Source organism: Homalodisca vitripennis, chromosome 4 (genome assembly GCF_021130785.1).
Source record: "Homalodisca vitripennis isolate AUS2020 chromosome 4, UT_GWSS_2.1, whole genome shotgun sequence".
NCBI lineage: Eukaryota > Metazoa > Arthropoda > Insecta > Hemiptera > Cicadellidae > Homalodisca > Homalodisca vitripennis.
Genome location: NC_060210.1, coordinates 148,572,492 through 148,595,786, shown reverse-complemented (window position 1 = coordinate 148,595,786; position 23,295 = coordinate 148,572,492). Strand labels below are relative to the sequence as shown.

At 32.2% G+C, this 23,295-nt stretch overlaps 1 protein-coding gene across 1 annotated transcript; it reads right to left on the bottom strand.

Annotated features, from left to right (window-relative positions):
• Positions 1–353: 353 nt before the first annotated feature.
• On the bottom strand, positions 354–21,859 carry LOC124361222 (mitochondrial pyruvate carrier 2-like). Its single transcript, XM_046815265.1, has 5 exons — positions 21,827–21,859; positions 11,861–11,966; positions 7,760–7,800; positions 6,182–6,378; positions 354–1,239 (listed from the first exon to the last, which is right to left on the bottom strand). Exons 1-5 carry the CDS (start codon positions 21,857–21,859, stop codon positions 1,206–1,208), a joined length of 411 nt encoding a protein of 136 aa, XP_046671221.1. The 3' UTR covers positions 354–1,205.
• Between the last annotated feature and the right edge of the window lie 1,436 nt (positions 21,860–23,295).

Below are 23,295 nucleotides of genomic sequence, written 5' to 3'. Positions count from 1 at the left end.
AAGAAACCACTATATATTTGATTTATTGCCTTAATAAATACCTTTAAAATGCATTGTGATACTTTGGTATCACTGTGATACTTTGCAATGCACAATGGTATCACAAGTATTAGTTTTGAAGGCACATATCTAAGCTTTTAAATGGTACTAAAAACATCATTTTACCTTAAAAGACAACTTTTGTATGAAGAAGAGAGTTAAGCACTGTTTTCTGCTTAAATGGCTGGATAAATAGGTCTCACTAAGGGTGCATCCGCACAACTTAATGCATATGGGAGAGGGTTAACTGTTGGTATGTGTATCTTTTTTGTTGCATCCAACCATAATACAAGGTCATAAGAAATGCAAAACCCTTGAAGAAAATAAAATGAATCAGTTTTAATAACACTTACAATTAATTTTAACATTATTAAAACAAATATTAATATTATTTATACTGATATAATCTTATAATTGAACAAACATAACAATAAATTTGTGATGAGTTGTTTGACATATAACTCCAATTTTCACTACATGAAAGTTTGATGCTTTTAAAAATGATTACCACATAGGTTTGATTAAATCTAAGTCGGATTAATACATACAAATCATTCATTAATTTGTGCTCACAAGGACACCATATATACAGAAAAAGAATCTGTTAACACACAAAAAAAAGAGTTTTATACACTAACAAATAGTTTTCAGAAACAGTTATTAGTGAAATCTTAACCTTTTGTAAAGTTTGATTTTACTCCATGTAACGTAATTTTATTCCTTTCTGTTTCTGAACATCTTATTGCAGCTGCAGTATAAAAAAACTTGGTTATGATAAAAATTGTGCGTTTTAAAAACATGAAATTCTATTGAAATATTCTTGAACATAACAACTATATAACAGACAAATTCTTAGTTATAAAGATGCAATTAATTCATTGTAATTTTTGGAATTAGATGATACAGAAAAGAGACATAGTTACACATTAATTACAACTTTTCAGTGATAAGCAATATATTTTATAAATATTTTATGTTGTTCTTCGAGCAATTTGAAACAAATGACTGACTGGATTGACGCAATCCGGCTTGAGCGATTCAGCAAAATCTAAAACTAGTTGGACTGTTTAGTAATTTTTAAGAATTTATCCCAAATCACAACATCAGGGCAGTAACTATAAAGTTCAACATATTCTAGGCACTTTGTGCTCCATCGTTTTTGTGTTTTATTTGGATTCCTTGGAAATTTCCTGTTGATACCTGCAACAAAAACATGAACTTAAATTCGCTGTATCTACCTCAATGTTTAAACCTATGAACACTGAGTCAATATATACAGCCATATCTATGGAAAATCCAATCATATGATTATATGGACATTCATAAATTAACCGTTTTAAAATATAAAACATGACAAATTTTAAATTTCTCTTTATGAAAATGACCATAAAATATCAACTTACAAATGCATTGGTAAACTAAACTTCATTTTACTCAAAATATAGAACATATCAGAGAACACGACAATACAGAATCAGTGCTGTTGCAACTTGGATGCTTCTATTTGTAAATAAGCTGTTAATTATAATTACACAGTTTTTTCTTCAGTGAGTATTGTGTTCTTGTTAACTTTATTAACCCTTTGCTATCAAAAGGCCAGTAGCACTGGCCACACCAAGGTTGCACACAGCTCATGTTAGTTTTACCGCAGTTTGCCCTCGCAGCTTGTATGGCCAGTACAGATGGCCGCTCTACTTTCATTGGCAGCTCAGCGGCCATATTTGTTGTTTGCCTCTCCAGATCACAATTATTTTTTAATATTCTCTGTATTATTTGCATAGTAATTTAAATGTTTAAAGAAGAAATAAGACAAATTTATTTTTAATGAATTTTTCTCATATAAAAATAAACACACATTGGGGAATTGAACTCTTATTCGTATATTGTTAGCAAAGATATGTAATAAAATGTTATAAAGTAGACTTTTACAGTTATTTTATACTCAAACATGAACTATTTTATATTTTTCACAGTCTTTAAATTGTTTTACAAAATAAAACTTTTAAAAATACATACACGTATAATCAAGAATAGTTAACACACTTCTAGTAAAATTTTCCAGATTTCTATCATTTCAGTGTATATTCCCACTACGCATCATTCGCCTTATTGCACAATCAATGTTTAGAGAAAAATTATAAGCTAATTTAAAATTTACTTTAAAATAAAGCTTCAGAACTCACCATTCATTATGAATAAAAAGAGAATATTAGAAAATAACTGCTATGTTTAGTGGCCAGAGGCGCTGGCCTTATGAGCTATGGATGTATTATAGCTGGACATACGAGCTAAGATAACATTACAGCGAACATTAATCCGCGCTTTGGGCAAAATGGCGGTGGCCATACAAGCTCCAAGTACAAATTTAAAATACTGCCTTTGAGTGCATAGGGTTAATTAGTTAGGTTATTTAGCACCATATAATTAAAATTTTTCACTGTATACATTTAATTTTTTTAATTTTAATTAAGGGCTCAATAGAGTATGTATTCCATTTTATGAACAACAGTTAAATTTTTCATTAATGTTGTTTTCAGTTAGTTAAAAAAAATGTTTTTATCATTACTTTTTTGTTTCATGTCAGGCCTATGTAGTTTGACTCTTACTGAGTAAAAGTAGTGTTACAAAATGCTTCTATACTAAAATAAAATTACATTTCAATTTCTGATAAACATTGATTTGTAAAAAATACAATTTTATTTATTTGGTGTGATAAATTAGCCTATTGAATCCTGGTGTGGTAATTTATAATTGAATTTTTATATAAAGCTGTTTTACTATTTTTGTTAATATATCTTTCATAAAGGTGTAAAGAAATCAATAATCTTTTGGAAACAGTTTTTGTGTTCTCTTTTTATTCTTACATAATTATTGCACAAAATAAATATTTTTCAACTTTCTTTCATTTGGTAAATTTTTCAATTAAAGGAAGGAATCTTGAAAATTTTTTTTTAAATATTTTTTTTTTTACTTTATTTTTCAACGGTCTGCAAAAGAGGCCAAACAATCTTAGAATTATTGGCAGATCTACTTTTATCTATAACTAGCGGACCCGGCGCGCTTCGCTGCGCATTTCAATAAGTTTCCCGCGGCTTCGCACGCAATTTCCCGTTGAAAACAGTACACTATATTCACTTATTCATTTTCTATCACATTCTAAACATTGCTGAGATAATTGATAGTCGTTCCTTCGTGAGCTTCTTGGGCGCATTATGAAGGTATGTACCACATTCCTGATACTTCTGTCAAAAAAAAACAACTAAGGTTGATTTTATAACATTCTTTATATTTGTAGCCAACGTAAGATAGTAATTATGATATCTGCATTGCTCTTCTGATCAAGCATGAGCATGGTTTATATTAAATAAATATTGCAGTTAAAGGTGAATTTTTACGTCAAATTTGAATTGTATTATCTGGATAGTAAAGTCTATGTTTAACAGTGATTGCAGAAACAGTTTAAACAAAATTTGTCGTTTCTCTTAAGCCTACTCTATGCTTTAAAACTATAAGTGTAGTAATTAAATTATATATAAATATATTTTTTGTCGCATTATATATGTTTACAAAGAACAGCTGATTAAAAATTTGAAAAGACTCTTTCACTTAATAACATATGTTTGCTGCAATGCATTTCTTACGGGTATTTCTGTAACCAGTGGGGCGGAATCCTGAATCGGGAAAGGGATAAAAAGTATCCTATAACCTTCTACAGATCAAGACGAACAAATTAAAAAAAAAATTAGGCGAATCCGTCCAGCCGTTTGTGAGTGATGCTGTTACACACGAACAGTTTCATTTTTATATATATAGACTAGCTGTTTCCCGCGGCTTCGCACGCGTCTCTTAAGCTTTGCCCGTATATTTCTTTGCCTTCAAATAGTGTTTGGATATTTTAATATACGTAACTACTGTGTTGTAATTGCAGTTTATAATGTGCAGGCGCTTTGATAACTTTTATATCTTGCAGTACAGCCTGGTGGTTAGTTACATCAATGGGCATTGCGTATAAACCTTCTACATAGAAAAATACAAATTTTCATAGTGATCGGTCCAATAGTTTCTGAGTCTATAAAGGACAAACACACAAACATTCATTTTTATATATTATGATTGCAGAAACAGTTTAAACAAAATTTGTCGTTTCTCTCTTAAGCTTACTCTATGCTTTAAAACTATAAGTGTAAAGAAATTTATATATATAAATATATTTTTTGTCGCATTATATATGTTTACAAAGAACAGCTGATTAAAAATTTGAAAAGACTCTTTCACTTAATAACATATGTTTGCTGCAATGCATTTCTTACGGGTATTTCTGTAACCAGTGGGGCGGAATCCTGAATCGGGAAAGGGATAAAAAGTATCCTATAACCTTCTACAGATCAAGACGAACAAATTAAAAAAAAAAATTAGGCGAATCCGTCCAGCCGTTTGTGAGTGATGCTGTTACACACGAACAGTTTCATTTTTATATATATAGATTACCCAGTTCATGTTTATACAACTGTTTTAGGAATAGTTATCACTTTATTCATTAAAATCAGTTGTTCATACGACTGCAGCAATAATATTTCTTGATTGATTATTTAAATATCTTTTGAAAAGAATAAATATTAATTGTTGCAGTTGTTTGAACAGGTGTCTTATTTTAATTTAACAGATGAATACTATTCCTCCAATAAATTTATTAAGACAAACTTCATTAATTATCTGTCATGGTAGTAAATATCATACATTCAGTTTTTCATTAAAATAATTCAATAATTAATATAAAAATACAGTATTCATGTCAGAATGTTTAGTTATTTCTGAAAGAAAATGATGTAGCACACCAAAAGAACACTGTGTTTATAGTGAAAGTAAACATTCATCCTTTCATTTCACTCTTACGCTGCCATTTTAAAATGAAAAATATAATTAACACAAAAGAATCAAGCCTCAGAGACCTATGGATTTTGATACACTCAGAATTTTAAAAAGTTCATTAAAATATTTGATTTTCAACGGTCAATTTATGAGAAAACTGTTGAGTTCACTATTCTAGAATAATTTTCTCTAACATTCGTAATCGTTTTGAGATACTGTATAAAGAAACCGAATCAAGTAACACTTTCAAGAACATTATTTTAGTTTAACCCCATTTCAGGGCAATCGCTGTGGTGGGGAGACTGGCGCTAACGTTCAATCACCATCAAATGCTTTATCACTGCTTTCTGCTACTTTTGGAATTGCTAGTTGAAATATATATTGACAGTACTGTTATGCCTTATTACACTATCTATGAATAATATATGAAAAATTTTATAGATTTCTTCATTGACAGTGATTTCACCATTGTTTTTATAAAATTCTTTCCAATTTCTGTTGCTATTTTATAGAATTACTAGACCTGTAAGTAACTTCCTGCAACTGCTGTTTGATTGACATAGTGATGTTTTGTTTTACAGTTCTTTGTATAAGACATTTAGTTTTATTGTAATTTAAAAATACAAACATTTCTTGTAAAAATGAATATTCATTTAGATTTAATTTAACTTATTTAGTAAATTTTCAAATACCACCATATTATAGAGAGTTAAGTAAAATTTACAATGATGTATAATACAGGGTGTCAAAAAAGTCCCACACTGGCTTGGTAACTCCTAAACGATTACAGGTGAAGCAACAATACTTGCATCTACAAATATACTTTTTGAAGAAACTACCATTTAATGTCAAGAGGACGGCCCGCAAGGAGTCAGAAGAAAATTTTAAATGAGAGTATAGGTCGAGTAGTACATGAAATTAAAAGTCTTTATTAGTAGAGTACAATGATGCAAATCCGTACTTGGTGGTAACGATATACCACTTTTTATTGCCTTATCTGTAATTGTACAGGAATTATCAAGTCTGTGCAGGACTTTTTCACACTCTGAATAATAGTTTTGTTAGAATATAGTTGTTAATAGAAATGAGTATGTTATCCCACAATGCAGTGGCTCGATCAATTTAGCCTGGTAGTGCAAGAGGCACATTGATGTAATTCAAACCAGGGGAGGGTTAACAGATAATAGTGAATCTTTCAAATATGTCAGCATACTTAGTTACATATATCATGCCACTTGTGGTTTCCAAAGAAAATAATCCACCCAGTGATTACCTAACGGCTCTGAACAGCTGGTACAGGCTGGTAGCAGCGACAAACACATTGACACTGAACAGACTCCAATTCTTGGGAATTATCACAAGAGAGTAACGAGACCAAATAAGTCCTGTTGCTGCAAGGGCAGATGATTGAGACACACTCAATTTTTCAGCAGGTCTCTGCAGATCACCGATACCAGCAATCACCAGGCCCTGTAAAATACACAAGCATTAAATAGTTATTTCATGATTATTAACCTCTGACTACTATCAAGGCTATTCTGTGTGGGAACCAGTTACAAGATATAGGGGCACTGAGTTTACTCCGAACAATGACTCCCAAAACTTGACTTGGGATTTTCTGTCCACTTAAGAAATCGCTGGGACTTCTTCACATCTTCTCCTAAAAGCTAGCTGGTTTGTCTTCTCTGAGTTAACTACAGGGTCATTTGAGTGGCAACATTGATAGGCCATGTTTAATGCTGAGTAACATTTAACATCGAGATTATCTGTCTTTTTCCCACTCAAGAGTAAACTGGTGTCATCAGCATACATTGAAGTTGTGCAGAAAGTTTCAAGGTATTCAAGTAAGTCATTTGTAAACAGTATAAATAATACGGTTCCCCTGAGGTACTACTCGCTTTGCAGATAGAGATCTTGATCTGGTAGCTTCAGTAGCCCCATTTCTTGTTTATATTATCTCAACAGTTTTCTACATAGCTTTTGAACCACAATTTAGCTTTGTGGTTCTCAAACTTTTCTAACTTGTACAGTATGAGATCAAGTCCCAGGCAATCAAAAACTTTGCTTAAGTCTAGGAAAAGGGTTACAAATTTCCCTTCTTCAAGGCTGTTAAATACAAAGTTGATCCGGAATGTAGTTGTAGATTTCCCTTTAAAGTATCCGTGTTGCTTGTCTGTTATTAAGTTATAGCACTCACAGTGGTCCAAAAGTCTTTAGTAGCCTACTATTTCCCTAAAACTGTAGAGAAGGTTGGTATGATTGAAAATGGTCTGTAATTATTCCAACAGATGAAATCATGGCCCACAATGTACGTAATTAAATGCATATTGTAACAAATATTTTAACCACAGTTTTAGCAGTATTCACTATTCCTCATATTTAGTTAATGTTCTTTTCTATTATATGTTTTCACAAATCTTATTCAATTAAAAGGCTGAAAGAGACCATTAGAGATGAAATAGCAGACATACGTATAAATACAAAAGGGCATCACCCTAAAATGATTTTTTAGACAGGAAATTTAAAAAATTGAATATTGGTTAAAACAATTATAACTGTTTGAATCCCAAATCGTATGATGGCAATAACAAATTACTATTATAACTTTTTTTAATCTTCATATCCTCTATAAAAAACTAGGCAATTGCATAAATTTATTAAAACAGTGTGGTGCATTAAGCCATTGGAAAGCAGAAAGGCAATATTTTTGGCCTTCACTCTTCATCCATAAGCTTTTCTGTAGTAGGAAGTTTGAATGTTTGATATGTATACAAAGTTTATAGACAAATACCTCATCTAGTATTTTAACACTAATAATTATATTTATATTTTTGCTCTATATAAATCTTACCCATTTAAAACAGGGGGCCCAAAAGAAGACTGTTTTTGGACCTGAAAATCACATAATCATTTCTAAATAAATGTAGTTTTCATTGTTAGAATATTTTTATATAATATATTAATAATTACAGGAGAGCACAAATATCAAATTAAAAATTAAATCATGTAAATTACTCACTGTAAAAGCAATAATTATAGTATCATGCAAGTTATGAGAGTATACATTTGGGGTTAGTATGAGAGTTTATTCATCTTGCACAAGGAATAGTTGAACCTTTTTCAGAACTAGCACTTCAAAAGGGTAGCATCATGTATTACAGTCAGTGACTTATTTTCCATTAAATCTTTGTACACTGTAAGCAGACTACATAGATAGTTTGAAATCTTTGAACATTATTAAAACAGACACTGCATGATAATTTAAAACTCTAAGAAGGACCAGGGAATAATAAAATTGTTGAAGAATAATAATTTATTTTTTCAGTAAATATTTACAATGCATTATATTTACCTAACCTTAGTTAATCCTATCAGAGTAAATCAGGTTTCACTAAAGTAAAGTGAATCACAGATCATAATCATTTAGCTAGAGCAGTTTTAGATCAAAGATTGTTCAAAAGAGTTGGTCATGTGAATGTTGAGTTAAGCTCCAATTCACATTTCTCTTAGTACAGTGCCTGGAAACAGACACTGTCACAGACTTGACTCCTTGAATCTGTTGTCATGTATGTGACAACGAGGCTCAAAATGAACTCTTTACATCGTTTTGACATCAGAGACACTTAGACTACAATAGTGTATTCTAGGTGAAGAGTTAATCTCATTATCTCATCAGGTGCACAATTGAGCGCACTATGAACACATGAAAATTACTAACCTACTGTTAACCAAGGATTACATTTACAGCCTTCTCTTTGTATCTTATCTTTATTACTGTTTGTTAAGAAAACCTTAATTTCTTTTACGTAGGTATATGTGCACAAACACCTGATTACAAATAAATTCAAACTTAATAACGTACAAACAAATGTGAATGCACTACACACAAATAGCTATAAAACAGCTTTTTGAATAGCCTTTTATCAATAGCTGTTCCCAACTACCAGTATATGTTTAATCAAAACAAATTAATATGTTTAATATAAACATTTTACATGTGTCTTATTTATTATAAAAAAATAACTAAGTGAGTATGCAATATTTTTCTAAATTTTTGGTCATAAATTACATTATACCATACAAGCATAATGTTAAGTTTAACCTCACCATAGCATTCCAAAAGGTTAGCTAGATTATGTTTAGTAATATGGAAATTCTAGACAATGCAGAAACCTCCAAATCAGGAACAGTGTACACATGATAACGTTAAGCAATACAGGACCAACTTCAATTTTGCAAAAATAAAAATAATATAACTAAAGGGAACAAATTAATTTGGTTTACAATTTTATTTTTGACAAAACTGCCAATGAATTATTAACTTTGATCCCTTTCAACTCAGTTAGAAGAAAACCTGATTTCACATTTATGGCAATCATTGCGAAATGTCAATCTGAAGATGTATTATTAGTATAGATGGTTAATTTGCACAAAACATATCGAACAATAGCTCCCAATGTTGGCATGTTAATATAATCGTAATATTTTCAAAAATTTAGAAACTCCATAGTTTTGGAACCTTGCGAGAGAAAAATTGTTATAAGCACATAAATTTCTTTGTAAAAAATGTGCACTTAATTTAGTTTAATTAATCCAAAATTATGTTTGTAAACATATTCATGTAAAAACGATTCTATTGTATATTTCTACAACTATTAACAGTCACCATATTGAAAACTTAAGATATATTGAAAGAAGAAAAAGAATACATGTCGTTTATAATTACCTTAATATATTTAAACCAGTTATTGCTTTCAGGCTATGTTGGGAATTAGTCAATATAACACTTTTGCTCGAATACAAATGGCTGTAATCTTGAAATGTTTTATTGGTTAAGACTGGCTAACGAACTCATCCTAGCTGTTGTACACTTTCACAGTTTTTATTACTGTTACCTCGTTAAAAATTTTAGCAAATCAAAATTTTTATCAAGGTCACCAAAGAAGTACTCTTTCTAAATATATATTACAGTTGCCACTTTTCATTACATTTCCAATTGTTTTAAATAGTTTAAATGTTGGATATTTTAAACTTGTAAAATCTAAAGAATTCAAATAGCAAGGTATGACTTTCATTACACTTATCAATAGCATTCTTAAAATCTATATTTTTTGTAATTAAAGTTTGGCTTTACCTTGGATGGTTGAGAAATGGCAAATACTCCCTTACATACATATACATGTTTTTAAATTTTCGTGCTTTTGGATTATGGGGGTCATATTGGAGAAAATGTTTTACTCAAACACTAGAAAAATAGGAAAAGTAAGAGATTTACAGGTAGCTACATACAGGGTGTCAATTAAGTCTGGAACCTCTTTTTTAATTTTTGAACCATAATAGAAAGAAATACCAAAGTTCACACGTGATTACTGGTGATAGTAACGCACACATCTGCCCAATTACCGACCGGATAATCCCTTTGGGGGACGGTCCACAAGGAGTCAGACAAAATTCTTAAATAGCAGTATAGGTCAAGTTTGGTATCAAATTAAAGGTATTACTTAGCAGAGTACAATGCCGCAAACCGGACTTCAAAAGGTGGATTCATTCAGTAGTTAATAGCTATTTGAATTTTAAAACAATTGAACAATGTAAATTATTAAGTATTACAAGTAAACACCAATTTTTAAGTACCAGTGATCAAAGTAAGTATTCAAAATGTTCCCCTCCCATCATCTGACAATGTAGTAATCGAAGCCAGGAATCAATAATTTATTACCAATAACACAACTACTGTTAGAATGTGAAAGTGGCAGATTGAGTCATACACAGCATCCACAGAAACTTAACGTTTGGGCAGGTATTATAGGAAATCAAATTATGGGCCCATTATTTATCAATGGTAATTTAAATGGTGACTCGTATCTAGCAATGCTCCAAAATGAGATAATTCCTGCACTACAAGCTGCTCTTGGTCGACAATTTCACAGAATTTATTTCCAACAAGATGGCGCGCCACCACACTTTGCTCTCCTTGTTAGAGAATACTTGGATACAATATTCCTTCACAGATGGATTGGAAGACGTGGTGCAGTAGAGTGGCCTGCTCGTTCCCCTGATTTATCTCCGCTGGATTTTTTTCTTTGGGGATACCTCAAAGATAAAGTTTATTGTACTAAGCCTCGAGATTTGGCGCACCTAAGAAATCTGGTGGTAGGGGAACATTTTGAACACTTACTTTGATCACAGGTACTTAAAAATTGGTGTTTACTTGTAATACTTAATAATTTACATTGTTCAATTGTTTTAAAATTCAAATAGCTATAACTACTGAATGAATCCACCTTTTTAAGTCCGGTTTGCGGCATTGTATTCTGCTAAGTAAGACCTTTAATTTGATACCAAACGTGACCTATGCTGCTATTTAAGAATTTTGTCCGACTCCTTGTGGACCGTCCCCCAAAGGGATTATCTGGTCGGTAATTGGGCAGATATGTGCGTTACTATCACCAGTAAGCACGTGTGAACTTTGGTATTTTTTTTATATTGTGGTTTAAAAATTAATAAAGAGGTTCCAGACTTAATTGACACCCTGTATATTTTATGCATAGAAAGGAAATCATTTTTCTTAGGAATATTTTTAAATGTTGATTTATACACAAAACAGTATAATGACATAGTCTATAATTAGACTTAACTGATCTTTATTAAGTTGGAAATGTTTTGGTGAATCTATGACATCAGTCTAAGAGTGCGTTTTGACAGACAATAAAACAAATAATGCAAGCCATCAGCTATTGCCGGGAGACTTAAATAAGCGTCCTACATTCTTATTCAAGTGCTATTATGGAAAGATTAGATATATTGTAAAGTAATCATATGAAAAAAGAACTATAATACAATGACAAGAATAACACATTAATAAACAATAATGTATTAATAGCATTAAACAATAACAAAAACAACTTTAGTCCAGACCTACATATAAGAGAGACTTTACAATACAACTTACAGCTTGCCCAGATAGCAGTGAGCAACCACTTTTGTGAAATGGAGGAAAGGAACGTCCCCAGACAAGAACACTTCCATGCAGTACAAAAAATTACAAAGGTGGTCTCCTAGATAGTCTGGCGGTATTCCACTCCTCTACCTCTCTGACCACTCGCCAAGAATATTCAATCTAATATTTATCGCCATTTTCAAATTTTCCAAAGAATGTTTACTCCTAACTGTTTATTGTTTACATCAAACATTAATATATTTACTAATAAGTTGAAGCCATATATTAAGTTAAATAAATTGTAATACCAAATTATTCATTAACTAAAAACAATCGAAACATTCGATAAAATCAACAGAATTTAACGAGTGTAGGCCTTATTAAAGCCTACCGCTGTTACCTTGTAAATTAGCTTATGTAATACTTTAAAGTGGAGAATAATGTTACCGACACACAATAAGCATCAAATTGTGTCATGTACAACATAAAATTAGCAATTGCATAATACACTAAAATGAAAACATTGATTGTGTAAATTTACGTAATCTGTATACTTCAGTATTTTGGTGTTCTGTAAAATGAAATAATAAGCACCTTTCAGGAGTTTCAGCGTTTATAAAATGACGGAATTTGCACTCAAAGTTTTAAATACATACAAAGTTTTAAATACATACAAGAGTTTGTATGAATTACCAACACTACTTTTTAGCAAAATAATACCATTGAGACTAACAGATCAGCCCGGTAGACCTCCAGGAAATATGCTAAGGACAACGGATCTGCCCTTAGTTCTCAAAAGATTAAGATCAACATATATATGTTTTTGTTGATTTGTAATCACGAGTCACATGAACACACCAAAACAGAAACAAACTACAAAGGATGAGTAGGGTACGATAAGCGGACCCGGTTTTTTATATCGAAGAATATAGTCATTGATACCTAATATTGGCATCTCAAATCCTAGACTGTCAATCGACATAAAAGTACCTATAGTCCTCAATAACAACCATATGTTTTAAATTAAAATATGAATTTAATATTTACAGTGATCAAACAAATTATTATAACCAAAATTAGAAAAACTAGGATGACCATATTTACTCCTCTCACAGTTACAGTTGTTTCTTTCCCACAAATTTCACATAATGGGTTTTTCGGTACAAGTCCAACAATGTTGAAACCACGAAAAAAGCAACGTCGTATAGTTTTCTAAAATTGACTGCCATTTTTAATAATCAGAATTACTTATGTAAAATTGAAATATTATCCTACGTGTATTATTTTAGAGTGTTTACAGCTGTCGATATAGATTATTTAAGTTAATAGTTAAAAATAATTAATCAGTATCAATTGATTATATCGATGGTTATGATTAAGTAATATCGTTTGCCAATTTCGATATAAAAAACTGGGTCCGCTTATCTTACCCTACCCCAATAAACATCAAACAATGCAAAAGAATTCTGAGCACACTGTTTTTTTAATCTTGGATATTGTTATTGTCTACTAATGTGTGTTTGTAATAGAAACTAGACCAATCAAATATGACAATCTCTAGGTAAACTTAATTCTTGGGCGAAAATCTGGCTGGTAAACATAGGCACCAACGTGAAACTGGCCATAGATTCCATCCATAAAAAGAACGAGTACCGGGAACTAGTTCCTAAATGAATCCTAACCTAGTTCATCAACTCAAACCATACAAAATATATTTTTAATTAATAACGTGAAGATAAATACTACAAATAAAGATTTTAAATGAAACAAACAGTACTTATATGATAATAATCCCCTTTTATAGCAGCAGTTTTCAAGACTATACTCAATTAAAAGGCAAATTTTGAGAAACCCTATAAAAGGGTCCATACCTTAAAAACGTATGAACAAATTTTGATAAAACTTTCTGTACACATTCACTACATGGTCTACTATACTAAAATACAAGCCTCATTCTTAGGCCACGCCTATTTCCGGAGCCACATCGATTTTACAGGCCAAGTGCTGACAAAAACCAATCTATGGACAGCCATATCTCAAAAATGTACGAGCCAATTTTGATTAAACTTTCTGTACACATTCACTACATGGTCTAGTATACTAAAATACAAGCCCTCATTCTTAGGCCACGCCTATTTCCGGAGCCACACCGATTTTACAGGCCTAGTGCTAACAAAAACCAATCTATGGACAGCCATATCTAAAAAATGTACGAGCCAATTTTGATTAAACTTTCTGTACACATTCACTACATGGTCTAGTATACTCAAATAAGAGCCTCATTCTTAGGCCACGCCTATTTCCGGAGCCACATCGATTTTACAGGCCTAGTGCTGACAAAAACCAATCTATGGACAGCCATATCTCAAAAAACGTACGAGCCAATTTTGATAAAACTTTCTGTACACATTCACTACATGGTCTAGTATACTAAAATACAAGCCTCATTCTTAGGCCACGCCTATTTCCGGAGCCACAATAACTTTATAGGCCAAGTGCTAACAAAAACCAATCTATGGACAGCCATATCTCAAAAACGTACGAGCCAATTTTGATAAAACTTTCTGTACACATTCACTACATGGTCTAGTATACTAAAATACAAGCCTCATTCTTAGGCCACGCCTATTTCCGGAGCCACAATAACTTTATAGGCCAAGTGCTAACAAAAAACCAATCTATGGACAGCCATATCTCAAAAACGTACGAGCCAATTTTGATAAAACTTTCTGTACACATTCACTACATGGTCTAGTATACTAAAATACAAGCCTCATTCTTAGGCCACGCCTATTTCCGGAGCCACATCGATTTTATAGGCCTAGTGCTGACAAAAACCAATCTATGGACAGCCATATCTAAAAAATGTACGAGCCAATTTTGATTAAACTTTCTGTACACATTCACTACATGGTCTAGTATACTCAAATACAAGCCTCATTCTTAGGCCGCGCCTATTTCCGGAGACACATCGATTTTACAGGCCAAATGCTGACAAAAACCAATCTATGGACAGCCATATCTCAAAAATGTACGAGCCAATTTTGATTAAACTTTCTGTACAAATTCACTACATGGTCTAGTATACTAAAATACAAGCCTCATTCTTAGGCCACGCCTATTTCCGGAGCCACATCGATTTTATAGGCCTAGTGCTGACAAAAACCAATCTATGGACAGCCATATCTAAAAAATGTACGAGCCAATTTTGATTAAACTTTCTGTACACATTCACTACATGGTCTAGTATACTCAAATAAGAGCCTCATTCTTAGGCCACGCCTATTTCCGGAGCCACATCGATTTTTACAGGCCTAGTGCTGACAAAAACCAATCTATGGACAGCCATATCTCAAAAACGTACGAGCCAATTTTGATAAAACTTTCTGTACACATTCACTACATGGTCTAGTATACTAAAATACAAACCTCATTCTTAGGCCAAGCCTATTTCCGGAGCCACATCGATTTTACAAGCCTAGTGCTGACAAAAACCAATCTATGGACAGCCATATCTCAAAAACGTACGAGCCAATTTTGATAAAACTTTCTGTACACATTCACTACATGGTCTAGTATACTAAAATACAAGCCTCATTCTTAGGCCACGCCTATTTCCGGAGCCACAATAACTTTATAGGCCAAGTGCTAACAAAAACCAATCTATGGACAGCCATATCTCAAAAACGTACGAGCCAATTTTGATAAAACTTTCTGTACACATTCACTACATGGTCTAGTATACTAAAATACAAGCCTCATTCTTAGGCCGCGCCTATTTCCGGAGACATCGATTTTACAGGCCAAGTACTGACAAAAACCAATCTATGGACAGCCATATCTCAAAAATGTACGAGCCAATTTTGATTAAAACTTTCTGTACACATTCACTACATGGTCTAGTATACTAAAATACAAGCCTCATTCTTAGGCCACGCCTATTTCCGTAGCCACAATAACTTTATAGGCCAAGTGCTAACAAAAACCAATCTATGGACAGCCATATCTCAAAAACGTACGAGCCAATTTTGATAAAACTTTCTGTACACATTCACTACATGGTCTAGTATACTAAAATACAAGCCTCATTCTTAGGCCACGCCTATTTCCGGAGCCACAATAACTTTATAGGCCAAGTGCTAACAAAAACCAATCTATGGACAAGCCATATCCCAAAACCGTACGAGCCAATTTTGATAAAACTTTCTGTACACATTCACTACATGGTCTAGTATACTAAAATACAAGCCTCATTCTTAGGCCGCGCCTATTTCCGGAGACACAATAACTTTATAGGCCAAGTGCTAACAAAAACCAATCTATGGACAGCCATATCTCAAAAACGTACAAGCCAATTTTGATTAAACTTTCTGTACACATTCACTACATGGTCTAGTATACTCAAATAAGAGCCTCATTCTTAGGCCACGCCTATTTCCGGAGCCACATCGATTTTACAAGCCTAGTGCTGACAAAAACCAATCTATGGACAGCCATATCTCAAAAACGTACGAGCCAATTTTGATAAAACTTTCTGTACACATTCACTACATGGTCTAGTATACTAAAATACAAGCCTCATTCTTAGGCCACGCCTATTTCCGGAGCCACAATAACTTTATAGGCCAAGTGCTAACAAAAACCAATCTATGGACAGCCATATCTCAAAAACGTACGAGCCAATTTTGATTAAACTTTCTGTACACATTCACTACATGGTCTAGTATACTAAAATACAAGCCTCATTCTTAGGCCACGCCTATTTCCGGAGCCACAATAACTTTATAGGCCAAGTGCTAACAAAAACCAATCTATGGACAGCCATATCTCAAAAACGTACAAGCCAATTTTGATAAAACTTTCTGTACACATTCACTACATGGTCTAGTATACTAAAATACAAGCCTCATTCTTAGGCCACGCCTATTTCCGGAGCCACAATAACTTTATAGGCCAAGTGCTAACAAAAACCAATCTATGGACAAGCCATATCTCAAAAACGTACGAGCCAATTTTGATAAAACTTTCTGTACACATTCACTACATGGTCTAGTATACTAAAATACAAGCCTCATTCTTAGGCCGCGCCTATTTCCGGAGACACAATAACTTTATAGGCCAAGTGCTAACAAAAACCAATCTATGGACAGCCATATCTCAAAAACGTACGAGCCAATTTTGATTAAACTTTCTGTACACATTCACTACATGGTCTAGTATACTCAAATAAGAGCCTCATTCTTAGGCCACGCCTATTTCCGGAGCCACATCGATTTTACAGGCCAAGTGCTGACAAAAACCAATCTATGGACAGCCATATCTCAAAAACGTACGAGCCAATTTTGATAAAACTTTCTGTACACATTCACTACATGGTCTAGTATACTAAAATACAAACCTCATTCTTAGGCCAAGCCTATTTCCGGAGCCACATCGATTTTACAAGCCTAGTGCTGACAAAAACCAATCTATGGACAGCCATATCTCAAAAACGTACGAGCCAATTTTGATAAAAACTTTCTGTACACATTCACTACATGGTCTACTATACTAAAATACAAGCCTCATTCTTAGTCCGCGCCTATTTCCGGAGACACATCGATTTTACAGGCCAAGTGCTGACAAAAACCAATCTATCTAGGTTATGTGCTAAAAAATCTAATCTATTAAATCAACACACCTGGAAAATCGTAGAGCATATTTAGGTTAATCCTCGCATACATATTGTAGCCATTTTATACATTCTTACATTCATACTTTACATTCATTTGAAGTAACTGTAAGATAAACTTACTTGTAGGTAAACACTTTTTAACACTATTTTAACACACTAACTTTTACTTTTACTTTAACACACCACTTTTACACTTTTTAAACACTACATTAAACAACTAATGACAACTATTCCATACGGTTTCTTCTGCCAGTTTTCATTATAATATATTGAATGTGCAGAATAAATTGCATTTAACCTACGCCAGGGACGGTTCACTGCTAAATGCCGGAGCTACCGAACCACTGTCCACTAGCGGAGAGACGGTATTTCAGTAATCAGTACTTTGTAACGGTTACTTTTCTACAGTATCTGTAACGGTTACTGAGAACTAAAAATACAGACAACAGGTACTTTGTATCTAGTACTCTGTTACAAGGTACAAATATGTTCTCGTACGGATTACTTTACTAGTCCTGAAGTACTCATAAACTGTGTTTAATTAAATAAACAGTGTTTATTAGGGAATATACTCAGTATTTTCAGCGTTAAAAATACTGATTTAAAGTCTTCTAGTATTTAAAACGTTACAAATATGAAATACTGATTTAGAGTTCTAGTATTTAAAACGTGAACGGTAAGGAAATAATGCTGGTTTCAAGTATCCAGTGTTTTTACTCAGTATCGCCGAGTAACTTGATTTGTTATTTAATACATTAAATGATAAATTCAAGAATATTATCATAGCCGGAGATTTTAACATCAATGTTTTGAACATAGACAGTACATATAGGAATTTTATATATAGTATAAATACAGAATAGCGTCAACTATTACATTACAATATCCATTTAGTGACTACATAAATCATTAAATAAAGAAGTTTGCCTCAAAATGTTATGTAATGACAACACTGATTTTACAATTTTGCTATTATTTATAATATGTCATATTAATTAATATATTGTTGGATGAGCTAAGTTACCTCAAAATATTCTTTAAATGGGTATACTGATTTTTCAATTAAAAATTATTTTAACTTTGTTAAATATGCAAATTTGTGAAAATTAAGAAATAACAAGAATTTGGATCCTATAGCTGTGGGTTTTTTTTATTAAAAAGTTCTAAGTGATGTATACTATCTTCATTTGATTTCACAAGCATGATAGTTTGAAAAATATATAGACCATATACGGTAAGGATTCTTAATTTAGAAAAATGCTGTTGGTAAGCGGTAATAATGGTTTGGAGATTAGCGGAAAAGACTGTTTAATGAGGGTAATTGGTATATCATCAATTCCTGTTGAGAATTTGTTTTCAAAAAGCCATTACAATCGTTTTAAAATTCTTTCATCGACCTCTTTAAATTTGAAAAAAAATGAGGCTTGAGGCGGTTTTTCATGACCCGATTGATTAACAAAATCTTTCTGAATATTTGGAAGCACAACTCTATCAACAACACTTAAAAATATCATAAAAAAATCATTAAATATATTTCCAACAAGAATTTGGTCTGATATGGATGTGCCATCCCGGAGTAATTGTATGTTATGAGTGATCTTGGTGCCATTGTTGATTTCAGATTTTATAACTTTCCAAGTTGATTTTGACTTATTTGTAGATTTCTTAATTTTACTGTCAAAAAACCTTTTTTTTTGTCGTTGTTTATTTGAATTTTATTTTCAATTTTCAGTTGCTTAATTAATTGTTTTAAATCATTAGTTTTCCAAACCCTATATGTTTTCTCCAATTGTGCAATTTTTTTCCTTTTTAATTTTTACATAATCTGAAATCAAACTATTTAGGTTTTTCTCTTTTTCAACAGATATTAATTTAGGAACGCTAATTTAAAAAACATGAACAAATATTGAGTAAAAAAATCATACTTGGTTTCTACGCTAGCCCGGTAAACTTCTAACCAATTTTCACTAGCCAATAGCCTTAAAAATAAATCTGTGTTAGTTTTTGAAAACTTTCTACAATACCTTAAATTCACATAATAAAGAGTATTTTGTACACCAAGAATTTCAAATAATTGCCCATCTTGGTCTGATATACATGTTATAAGGCCAGATGTTTTTAATTTCTCAGTTGTAATATTAGTGAGGAAGTTATCTATGCTGGTTTCTGACTCGGAGGTAACTCTAGTAGGAAAATTTACTTTATAAACTAAGTTATAAGAATTTAAAATACTAACAAAATTCCTATATGTACTGTCTTTGTTCAAAACATTGATGTTAAAATCTCCTGCTATGATAATATTCTTGAATTTATCATTTAATGTATTACATAACAAATCAAGTTACTCGGCGATACTGAGTACAAACACTGGATACTTGAAACCAGCATTATTTCCTTACTGTTCACGTTTTAAATACTAGAACTCTAAATCAGTATTTCATATTTGTAACACTAGAAGACTTTAAATCAGTATTTTTAACGCTGAAAATACTGAGTATATTCCCTAATAAACACTGTTTATTTAATTAAACACAGTTTATGAGTACTTCTGTAAACAGCTGTAGTGATTCCTTTACATAAGAGTGGCCTAATTACCGACTGTAATAACTACAGACCAATCTCTTTACTTTCTACCTTTGCTAAAGTGTTTGAAAAGTTAATGAAGAAAAAGCTAATTAAATTTCTAGAAAAAACTAATTTTTTCAGCAACAATCAATTTGGTTTTAGGAAAGGTTTAAATACTGAAGCAGCATTAAAAAAGCTTCATAGATAATGTGTATACAGGAATAAATTCAGGGCAGAAAACTTTCCCCCTAACTGACCCAGTACTTTTTGTAATCTACATAAATGATCTTTGTGATTCAAATTTAAATGGAAATATTACATCTTTTGCAGACGATACAGCTTTATCGTATGTGAAAAATAATTGGGATGATATAGAGCAAGAGATGAATTCAGACCTTAAAGCACTGCAGTGGTGGTTTTCAAAAAATAACATGTTATTAAGCCCAGAGAAAACTAAGTACATCAATTTTAGTTTAAAAACAGATCAGCAAATTTTTAGTAATTCAATTTTGTATCGATGTGTCAATTGTTTGTGTAGTAACATTCAGTGCCAACAGAACTGTGCTGTAGTATCCCAGTGCGAAAATTTAAAATATTTAGGAGTCATGCTAGATAGAGAAATCAACTGGAAGACACATATTGAAATTTTAAAACGCAAACTAAACAATATTTTAAGATTTTTTTTTATTTTTTACAATACATTTGCACTGAAGAAGTGTTAAGAATGCTGTACTTCTCTTTGGTCAATAGTAGGCTTGACTATGGAATATTTTGTTGGGGTGGAGCCTATGAAACAAATCTAAAGCCACTTCTAACTCAACAAAAGAAATTCATAAGGTTGATTAAACGAAAACGAAGAATGGAGAAATCTTTTTCCTCTTTTTGTTGATTTAAATATTCTTCCCCTTAAATATATGTTTATAAAGTTTTAAAAATATTTTATGTCATAAGTGGCAATTTACCAAAATTAAAAAATAGTTACAAAAACAAATTTAAGAAAGCAAGAACCAATACCAGTTCCAAAGCCTAACTTAGAATTTTTTTCAAATAGTTATTGTGTTTTGGGACCTAAAATGTTTAGTATAATTTCTTCAATTATTAGTTGTGAGAATATAAAGTTATTTTCAAAAACATTAAAGAAGTGGTTATTGGGTTTTGATAAATTAGATTTTCTTCTCTGCATAGATTCCTAGTTAATTAAAGAAAGTAACAGTAAATTTTAGTTTGAATTTATTTAAGTGGATTTTCATTTGCTTTGTAACTGCAGCAGCACACTTTTAATAAATTTTTTTAGGAGCTTATAAAAAATCAAAGTTTTATTGAAATTTTCTTTGAGCTAAAAAATATTTTTGTAATAAAAGGAACCTTTCCACAGGCACTTGCCTCTAGAGGCCCTAGTTATTTTTGAAAATATTTCTTTTAATTTACGAGTGTTTTTGTTTTAATTTTATTTACAAGAATGTTACATTTTTATTTAAGTTTGCTCATTAGGTTTGTACATTGTGTATACCAATGCATATAATGTGTTATTGTAATATTTTTTCAAAAATAAATTCTATTCTATTCTATTCTATACTTCAGGACTAGTAAAGTAATCCGTACGAGAAAATATTTGTACCTTGTAACAGAGTACTAGATACAAAGTACCTGTTGTCTGTATTTTTAGTTCTCAGTAACCGTTACAGATACTGTAGAAAAGTAACCGTTACAAAGTACTGATTACTGAAATACCGTCTCACCGCTAGTGGACAGTGGTTCGGTAGCTCCGGCATTTAGCAGTGAACAGTCCCTGGCGTAGGTTAAATGCAATTTATTCTGCACATTCAATATATTATAATGAAAACTGGCAGAAGAAACCGTATGGAATAGTTGTTATTAGTTGTTTAGTGTAGTGTTTAAAAAGTGTAAAAGTAGTGTGTTAAAGTAAAAGTAAAAGTTTGTGTGTTAAAGTAGTGTTAAAAAGTGTTTACCTACAAGTAATTTTATCTTACAGTTACTTCAAATAAATGTAAAGTATGAATGTAAGAATGTATAAAGTGGCTACAATATGTATGCGAGGATTAACCTAAATATGCTCTACGATTTTCCAGGTGAGTTGATTTAATAGATTAGATTTTTTTAGCACATAACCTAGACAGATTGGTTTTTGTCAGCACTTGGCCTGTAAAATCAATGTAGCTCCGGAAATAGGCGTAGCCTAAGAATGAGGCTTATTATTTACTATAGTAGACCATGTAGTGAATGTGTACAGAAAGTTTTATTAAAATTGGCTCGTACGTTTTTGAGATATGGCTGTCCATAGATTGGTTTTTGTCAGCACTTGGCCTGTAAAATCAATGTAGCTCCGGAAATAGGCGTAGCCTAAGAATGAGGCTTATTATTTACTATAGTAGACCATGTAGTGAATGTGTACAGAAAGTTTTATCAAAATTGGCTCGTACGTTTTTGAGATATGGCTGTCCATAGATTGGTTTTTGTCAGCACTTGGCCTATAAAGTTATTGTGGCTCCGGAAATAGGCGTGGCCTAAGAATGAGGCTTGCATTTTAGTATACTAGACCATGTAGTGAATGTGTACAGAAAGTTTTATCAAAATTGGCTCGTACGTTTTTTGAGATATGGCTGTCCATAGATTGGTTTGTGTCAGCACTTGGCCTGTAAAATCGATGTAGCTCCGGAAATAGGCGTGGCCTAAGAATGAGGCTTATTATTTACTATAGTAGGCCATGTAGTGAATGTGTACAGAAAGTTTAATCAAAATCGGCTCGTACGTTTTTGAGATATGGCTGTCCATAGATTGGTTTTTGTCAGCACTAGGCTTGTAAAATCGATGTGGCTCCGGAAATAGGCGTGGCCTAAGAATGAGGTTTGTATTTTAGTATACTAGACCATGTAGTGAATGTGTACAGAAAGTTTTATCAAAATTGGCTCGTACGTTTTTGAGATATGGCTGTCCATAGATTGGGTTTTGTCAGCACTTGGCCTATAAAGTTATTGTGGCTCCGGAAATAGGCGTGGCCTAAGAATGAGGCTTGTATTTTAGTATACTAGACCATGTAGTGAATGTGTACAGAAAGTTTTATCAAAATTGGCTCGTACGTTTTTGAGATATGGCTGTCCATAGATTGGTTTGTGTCAGCATTTGGCCTGTAAAATCGATGTAGCTCCGGAAATAGGCGTGGCCTAAGAATGAGGCCTCGTATTTTACT

Bases quoted from the DNA above. Each gene is read 5' to 3' on its own strand.
- LOC124361222 (XM_046815265.1), bottom strand. From the start codon at position 21,859: ATGCCGGAGCTACCGAACCACTGTCCACTAGCG. The intron at 11,967-21,826 runs GTGAGACGGTAT...CAGACTATCTAG, and splicing joins CGAACCACTGTCCACTAGCG to GAGACCACCTTTGTAATTTT. The intron at 1,240-6,181 runs GTAATCACTGGG...TTTTTGTTGCAG, and splicing joins CAGCTGTTCAGAGCCGTTAG to GTATCAACAGGAAATTTCCA.